General features: G+C 27.8%; 1 protein-coding gene across 3 annotated transcripts; it reads left to right on the top strand.

Annotated features, from left to right (window-relative positions):
• The first annotated feature begins 134 nt into the window (after positions 1 to 134).
• LOC100575035 lies at positions 135 to 8,785 on the top strand. Of its 3 annotated transcripts, XM_029492169.1 has the most exons (9): positions 135 to 2,690; positions 2,783 to 2,855; positions 6,322 to 6,527; positions 6,630 to 6,836; positions 7,001 to 7,216; positions 7,527 to 7,613; positions 7,683 to 7,927; positions 8,064 to 8,223; positions 8,551 to 8,785. In XM_029492169.1, exons 3-9 carry the CDS (start codon positions 6,335 to 6,337, stop codon positions 8,685 to 8,687), a joined length of 1,245 nt encoding a protein of 414 aa, XP_029348029.1. In that variant the 5' UTR covers positions 135 to 2,690; positions 2,783 to 2,855; positions 6,322 to 6,334; the 3' UTR covers positions 8,688 to 8,785. The 3 variants fall into 3 exon arrangements, with proteins under 3 accessions (XP_029348029.1, XP_029348030.1, XP_029348028.1); XM_029492170.1 differs by having other exon boundaries at positions 135 to 2,855; positions 7,070 to 7,216; XM_029492168.1 differs by having other exon boundaries at positions 135 to 2,855.
• The last annotated feature ends 496 nt before the right edge of the window (positions 8,786 to 9,281 follow it).

Raw genomic sequence — 9,281 nt, 5'->3', positions numbered from 1 at the left:
GTATTAAAAACAAATAGCTATAGCTGGTATCATATATTAGTTGATATATATATACATATATATATAATATTTGATATATATATATATGTATATTATATATGATATATATATTTAATATTTGATATCCATGAAGAATCATTTTTGGATAAGATATTGTATGGCAATTTAAAATATCCAGCAGAAACCAGTAATTGGATGTTAATAGATAAAATATTTTATGGTTTTTTAATATATCTAATGGATACCCATCTGAAGTAATTGTTGGGTAAGACATTATATGGTTATTTGACAAAACCAATGTATATTCACTGGATGTACTGTGCTGTGTGGGTTTACGCTGTAGGTCGGAACCTAGTTTAATTAATTTATTATCTACATTTTTTGAGTTTTCTAAAAATTGTAATGCTTAAATAAACAGTAAGCGAATCAAAATTAATAAAATATTTGTTAGGTACCAACATTTATAAAAAGTGTTGAAACAGAAACAGGTTCTAAAGTTAAAATATTAAGAACGGATAACGGGTTAGAATTCGTGAATAAAGAAATGATAGGTATTTTGCAAAAATACGGCATACGACACCAATTGACAGTTCCATATACGCCGGAACAAAATGGAAAAGTCGAACGAGAGAATTGTACAATCGTTGAATCAGCAAGGACCATGATTTGTGCGAAAAATCTGGATGTCTCACTTTGGGCAGAAGCTGTAAACACGGCTGTTTACACGCTAAATCGGACAGGTACTAGTTCGGTTAAGAATTGCTCGCCATACGAGTTATATTACAAGATTATGCCAGATATAAAACATTTACGAGTTTTTGGTACTGTCACACATACCAAAACAAAAACGTAAGAAGTGGGATCCAAAGAGTGAAAAAGGTATATTTATTGGCTATTCGAATAACACGAAATGTTATCGCGTGTATTATTTGAAAACAAATACAATTTCGTTGTCTAGAGACATTATATTCGAAAACGAAAGTAATAAATTTGTGAATATAATTGTAGACAAATTAGAATTCACAGATACACCGACTCAGATCAAGGACGATCCGGTCAAGGTCGAATCGACGATGGTCGACAACAGGGGTGGCATGGTATTGCGGGATCGGAACACATTAAGGCTCGGTACACACATGCGTTATTTTGACGTGCGTCACCGCTGCGTCATCGTAATAGCGAGGCGTTCTATTTATAATTAAATTGACCGATACACATACGTCTCCGTCACCATGCGTTATCGTACAAGCTCGCACGAGACCAAAAATACTCCGATAACGCAACGTCAAAATATCATAAATGCGGCGTTTCATTACATAGCGAGTTATTGATCGATAAACACGTGTTTTTATCGTGTAGCGATCTGTGACTATCTTAACTATTTACTCACTAGTTTGCTATCAATCACATTATAAATGTACGTAATCATATAGTATACGCGCCGCGTAAATATAAATATAATACGCGAGCGTAATAATAATAATAATATCAATGGTATCGCGTAGTGTAATAGCGCGTGACCATGAGCGGCGTTTGGCACTAGATATATGACTACGTATATAAATAATTCTAAAATAATATAAACTAGGATTTGTGTTGTTATATTAAATAACACCACATATTTTGCAACAACAATAAATATATGTTAGACATCCGGCGTGTGCAAGCGTGCGCCCAGATAGCAATTAGAAAATATTTATATTGTAGACATATGTTTTTCTTGTGTTCTTAGAAATATTTTGTTTAAAAACATTTTGACAATATGTTTAATTGATAAACAAAAATGTATTTAAAAATAACTATTTAAAACACATTGAAATAATATGTTTTTCACGTAATGAAGAAAATATTGTAGAAAACATTAATAAAATATAAGTAGACAACGTTTTTCTAAAATTATTGATAACAGATGTTCTTGTAAATATTGTGACAATGCGTTTGTTGAATGCACAGAAAAATATTTTAAGGAACGCTAAGTAAAAATATTGAGACAACTTATTTCTATATATTATTTATAACATATAATCTGGTAGAGATTGTGGCTATGTGTTTATCTAATGGACAGGAAAATATTTTAAGGAACATTAAGTAAAAATATTGAGACAACGTATTTCTATATATTATTGATCACATATGTTCTTGTAAATATTGTGAGAATGTGTTTATTTAATGGACAAGAAAATATTTTAAGGAACATTAAGTAAAAATATTGAGACAAGGTATTACTAAATATTATTGATCACATACTAAAATATTTTTATACCTAATATACTATAAAATATAGCTGATCCTAACTATCCTGGATGATAATAAATAATAATAGACTCTACTGGCATTGTCGCAATGACGCGCGAGACGAATATTATTATTCTTTGTATATGTGATATTTATAGCGGAATAATAATATTTTCCGTATTCTTTAGTACCCCTATGAATATTGTACATTATTAATAATACTACCTACTAACTATAATCGATATAATCGCGCGTTGCTAACTGTGATCTTTGAACATTATCATAGGTATTATCGTGTTATTTATTATTATTTATATTGGTATTTGGTATTGCGTATTTGCGTGTCGTGTCGTGTCGTTGTCATTCGTGTCTGCAGACCTGCAGTTGCCTGCAGTTGCTGCCCTGTCCGTCTTGCCGCCTGCGACTTCATAGTCATAACTCCTAAGTCACTGATCGTAAGTAATTTAGCTTGTGTATATTTATATTATAATTTATACTGGAGTATACATTTGAATATTTAGTTTATTGTATTATATTTTGATTGCAGTTCCGACAGTTTTATATAAAACCTACCTCGCTGTTTATTACCTATACCTATTGTTTTGTGGTTTTGAACAAATGTAAGTACCTATACCTAACTATTTTACATAATATACCATTTATATAGTACCTATACCTAGATAATAATACTATTATACTTACTATAATCATATTCGTCATTATGGTAGGAGAGGGAGATGGAGGGCTGATGCAAAGCCCAGATTCTGAGCCACGTGATTTTTACTTATATTTGGGCTTCGCGTTAAAAAAAAATATTTTGCTGAAATCCTGATGACGACCCTGATTTTAATATAATACATTTCAGCTATAATGATTTAAGTCAAATGAATAAAAATTAGAATTACTTGGATAAATAGTCAATATTATACATTTGAATAAATAATATAATTGTACTTTACAGACCTACCTATTGGTTCCTACTGGAGATCTATACTTTGGATTAATAGTGCACAATATGTGACTTATAATAAACTCTCTTTGCTTATTAATCTCTGCCGATTTCCAATAATTATTATGTATAATAGTAGGTACCTACGTTCATCATTTGTTATTTTATTAGCACATTTTAGTCTACATTTCTCGTTACATGACAATTAAATATTTTGGTAGCTGTAACTTTCTCAATAGTTTTGTCTCATCTAGTTTTATCTAAATTGAAAATGTTTAGCTCAAATTAACAAAAACAATTAAAATTAATAATTACAAAAGTTTACTAAATGTTTAGGTTTTAACTATTATGATACTATAATAATATACTCTATATTAATTAATAAACGCTGAATAATAATAAATAGATACCTTTTCTTTTTCTACAATAATTAAGAGTTCAGATCTATCCAAATTTGATAACAGGTGTGATACTACATTAGTTATTGAGTATTATGTCCAATATATATTGATATCAGTGGACTGAAAATCCGACCATAATATATTATTAACTATTTATAATAAACAATATTAGAATATTGTTCAGATCTGATGGCATAAGCTTAAGTGAAAAAGCAAAACATTTCATTTAGGTACTATCATTGAATAAATTAATAGTTTTTATAAATGCAACACTGTTTTTGTAAAACATTATTATTATACAGTAGAATTTCGTTAATCCAACACATATCAGACCACGCTACTGCAGGATTAACAAAAACGCCGTATTAGGGGGGCTTCACATAAAAACGCATTTTTATTTATTGAATTTTAAATTTGTACTCATATTATAAATTAAATAGTCTTATTGTATTTATATATACATTTCTTTTTTTAAGGTTCTGAAATGTTCATTTGAATATATTAGATAAAAATTCATAATCATGATTAAAAGCTATAGAACAAAGCGAAGAAAAATCCAAGAAGAAATTTGTTTACTAACTAGTAATAATATAGAAGTAATCCTTAATGCAACACAGTCAAATAATTCCCTGGTATTTAATGATCAAGGATATAATAACCTTTCATTTTCACCAGAATTAGTTACGAATAATATTTCCAATACTAATGAAAAATTTGTTACTAATAGTAATATTATTAATGATTCATCAAATTTGTCTACTAATAATAGTACCCCAAAAATTGATTTACAAAATAAAATTGCTAGTTGGTCTGTAGAATGTAACGTCCCTCATACAACACTAAACAAATTACTAAAAATATTAAAAGAAGAAGACTCTTTACCATTAAAATTGTTACCATTGGATAGTAGAACGTTATTGAATATTAAATCAACAATTACCACTGATATAAAGGAAGTAAATCCTGGTATATACTACCATTTTGGGTTAGAGAATGGAATTATCAATAACTCAAAAAAAATAAATTTGGATAATATAATTAAAATAGTGATTGGTGTTGACGGGCTACCACTATCTAAAAGCAGTTCGAGTCAGTTATGGCCTATTTTAGGATACATTCATCCACACCATGAAAATGTTTTTCCTATTGGAATTTATCATGGTAATCAAAAGCCCTATGATAGTAATGATTATCTCAAATATTTCATTGATGAATGTAAAACATTATTAAAAAATGGGATTATTGTTGGAGGCGTTTTAAAGAAAGTTATAATTTACGCTTTTTGTTGTGACGCGCCCGCGAAATCGTTCGTCATGAAAGTTCGAGGACATACTGGATTTTCATCTTGTACTAGATGTTTTCAATCTGGAGAATTCTTACAAAATAGAACTTGTTTTCCATATTCTGAAATCCGTAGTAAAAAGAGAGATCATATTGGTTATCTTAATATGATACAAGTAGAACATCATTTACGTGGAGGAGTTACATCTAATCTTATTGCATTGCCAAATTTTGATATAGTACAATCATTTCCGCTTGACTATATGCATCTTGTTATGTTAGGTGTTATGCGTAAACTTTTAAATCTTTGGCTTAGTAAAGGACCTGTTTCAGTTCGTCTGCCTAGTAAGCAAGTAACAAAAGTTAGTGAAATGTTGTTATCACTTAAACCGTGCATTCCAATTGAATTTGTAAGGAAACCTAGAAGTCTGATGGAAATAAGTAGATGGAAAGCTACAGAATTTAGACAGTTTATTTTGTATACTGGTCCTGTGGTGTTAAAAAAAGTTCTGTCTAAAGATTGTTATTCAAATTTTATGGCATTAAATATTGCAATGATCATTTTACTTAGCCCAAATCAGAATGATAAAATTGACTATGCTGATAAACTTTTAAATTACTTTGTCAAGAGTTTTCAACATATTTATGGATCACATTACATTTCTCATAATGTACATGGTTTGTTGCATATTGTTGATGACTATCGTAACTTTGGTCCACTGGATTTCTGTTCTTGTTTTCCATTTGAAAACTTCATGAAAATTCTGAAAACTTCCATTAGAAAACATGATCTACCATTACAGCAGATTATTCGGCGGTATAATGAGAAATGTTCAAATGATATTGTTGCAGATAGTAGTTCAATGGAACTCAATTCTAAAAAAGTTTACCATCATAACCTAGGTCCTTTAATAGAAAATATAACTTGTGGTCCTCAATTGGTTACTTTGAAAATTAATAATTTTACTATTAAATTAAAAACTTCTGCGGACAGATTTGTACTAACATTTGGAGGAGATATAGTAACTGTTGTCAATATTGCACATCTTATTAATACAAATGAGCAAGTTATTATTGGGTATAAGTTTTTAAGCAAACAACTATTTTATGAAAACCCACTGAAGTCCTCAAAATTTAATATATACATTGTGCAGAATAAATCAACTGATTTGCAATACTGGAAAATAACTGATATCCGTTTCAAAGTTATGATTCTGGTTACTATAGATCAACAAATTGCAATGCCACTTATTCACACATCGTCAGTCTGCATGTTATAGATTTGTCTATATTTCAATATTTGTATAATATATTATTTGTACATAATGAGCTATACATTTTTAAAAAAGGTTTTATATATATATAGATTAAAGGTACATAATATAATTAATATTAGTACCTACATAAATGTAATATATATAAATACATTTTTAATTTATTTTACTTTTGTTTCAGTAAGTATAATACGATGTGGACAGTTGTTGTATTCCAAAATGATAATACTGTCGCTGCTGTACCAACAAATTGGTACAAAGATGGTTTATGTGCTTGGCCAAAAAAAGCTGTCAAACATAAAAGTGACTTGATTAAAAATCAGACTGAACCAACTAGGTCAGAATTTGACCGTTTTCCAGCTAGACAACTAAGTTCTTCACCAATAGGTTAGTTCCTATATAATACGCATAATATATACTACTAATAAACTATTTGTTATTGAATATTGTTTCATATTTTATAATACTATAAATATATATATTTTTTAGAATCACTTATAGAAGCAGAAGAAAAGGCTGCAAAAGGTATGTTTTTTTCAGACTTGTCATCAGCGGAAGAAAACACAACAAATGACAATGTTGACAGAAAAAAGAAATTGTACAAAGATGTCTTTACTGAAAAAGAAAAAAAACAGTCCCAGCCCTCTAAAAAAAAGAGGTCCCTTAGTCCACCGCCAATTTTTGACGACAGTTTTGGTAATTAAATTATATGATAAACTAACTAACAAAGTATAATAATATAAATTTGTATGTAGTTATTTTAATTGTATTTGTTTTGATAAAATAATTTATAATTTAATAAAGGTACCTAACCGACTTAAATAGTAAACACAAATAATTTAAATTTAAAATGTATATAGAAGTTGAACTCGAAGATATAGCCAGCAAAGATTTGTTATGGCCATCACAACAATATGTTTCTCCTTTAGCTAGTACCAGTAAAGATCAGTTACCAAATATTTGTGATGATAACATTGATTCGCAAGTAATTAGTTCTCAGGCATCAAACACGAAAATATCACTATTTTCTACTGAGACAGACAATATCATTGACAATAACATAACATTGGCTACAGGTAAATTATTGCACAATTATATTTATATATAGGTACTTAATTATAATGTTGGTACATATGTTATACTTTTTATAATATCTTTTTGATTGTCAATAGTTTTTGCTTAACCCTATGGACTAATAAATTTAACTTATTCAATATGCTTCTTTAAATTCAAAATATAATACAATATACTATCTAAATTTAAGTACCTATGAAAAGATTGTACACAATATAATAATAATAATGTGGTCTGCACTCTTAATAACACATATATTTATTTTATATTTATCTGTTAAAGTATTTCATTTTTACGTATTGGGTTCAACAGGTTTTGAGGAAAATATGTTATTTCAAAGTACACCAAAACCTGATGCATCAGTCCAAATCCAACATTCAAATTCAATTAATGATGCTGGTAATTAAAATTAAAATTTAATTAGTAAATTAAATCTAAATAAAAATGATAACATTTTTTCTTTTTTAGCGTTTGTTAATTTTGTTAAATCGTCCTTAATAAATATAAAATATGACGTGAAACTCCTATCATATTCAATCGATTCATTAAAAACAATTATCCAAAACATTGAAATGAACACCTCACACATTTCTGATAACAATGCACAACAATGTATTTCAAATATCCAAGAGTTAAAATGGCCAATAACAAATATGACCCAATTGGACGATAATGAAAAATTGTTGACAGATGCTCTTGTAAAAAATAATGAAGTAAGTTATTCTTAAGTGTTTATATATATTAAAATAAAAATTATAATCATTGTATCTTAGCTGCTTGATCAAAAGAAATATATTGAAATATTTTTATGGAAATAATTTTAATATTTTTATTTTTGAATTATTATAGGTAGGACTACTGGCAAGGTTAGTAGGAAAAAGTATTTCTGAGTCAGTTCGTCGTATGATGTCCAGGATGTTTGATGATTCATTTCTCCAAAATTATTCATTTTTGGGTTTTAAAGGAAAACGCAAATTTTCTGGATTGAGCTGTTGTCTATTACTATTTGGTAATATTTAATAAATGAATAATGTAACCCTAAAACAATTTTAAATAATGATCATTTTAAAATTATTAACAAAACATTTAATATTTCAAATGTCCATAACTCACATTACAATATGCCATCACTATTAAATACTTTTAATTTGATAGTGTGTGAAAACAATACTATTAATATATTAAAAAATAAAACCTGATGAATTTGATTATTCCCAACTTAAAGTATGATATGTTATGAATTTGTATGAGCGGGAGTATTATGTAGTTATTTTAATAATGTAAAGGTTATATTAATTGTAATTTGATTTTTAATTTTAATTTGTATTTTTATTAGATGCTATAAGAAAAGAAAAAAAATTCACTGCAACGCCGGACCATGAGATTTCCACCATTGTTGCCAAGTGGTTAGCGCAGGCACCAAACCGAATTTCCAAAAAAAAAAACAACACACTAGCTAACAATATATTATAATTGTATTCTAATAATTATATTCTTTTGGCCATTATACTTTACTTACTTATGGAAAGTCACCATAATAATTTGCATACTACAATATAAGATACTTGTATTAAATTATAATAAATTTGAAATTGATAAAATCATAAATTTGCAGTATATTTTTGATTATTTAATTCCAAGTACAAATGTGTTTTAAGTCTATTTTCATAATACATAAATATTATAATAGTACATAGGTATAAAATACTGTTATTATACTATATTTATGAAATATTTAAAAGAAATATTGGGACAACAATGTTTGGAAATGCTACTATGATATTTAAAATTTACATTGCTACAATATTTATAGGAATACTGTTGAAATATTTAAAACACATATAGGGACAACAATATTTTGAAATGCTACCGCAATATTTTTAGGAATACTGTTGAAATATTTAAAACACATATTGGGACAACAATATTTTAAAATGCTACCATGATATTTAAAATTTACATTGCTACAATATTAGTAGGAATACTGTTGAAATATTTTGATGAAATATTATTACCATATTATCTTAGCTGCCATGGGTTATTATGACAACATTTAAAACATATTTA

This window comes from Acyrthosiphon pisum, unplaced genomic scaffold (genome assembly GCF_005508785.2).
Source record: "Acyrthosiphon pisum isolate AL4f unplaced genomic scaffold, pea_aphid_22Mar2018_4r6ur Scaffold_20960;HRSCAF=22641, whole genome shotgun sequence".
NCBI classification, from domain to species: domain Eukaryota; kingdom Metazoa; phylum Arthropoda; class Insecta; order Hemiptera; family Aphididae; genus Acyrthosiphon; species Acyrthosiphon pisum.
This window is presented reverse-complemented; position numbering and strand designations above follow the sequence as displayed.

Coding starts and splice junctions, on each gene's coding strand:
- LOC100575035 (XM_029492169.1), top strand. CDS start 6,335: ATGTGGACAGTTGTTGTATTCCAAAATGATAATACTGTCGCTGCTGTA. Junction 7,614..7,682: donor AAATTCAATTAATGATGCTG/GTAATTAAAATT, acceptor TTTCTTTTTTAG/CGTTTGTTAATTTTGTTAAA. Junction 7,928..8,063: donor CTCTTGTAAAAAATAATGAA/GTAAGTTATTCT, acceptor GAATTATTATAG/GTAGGACTACTGGCAAGGTT.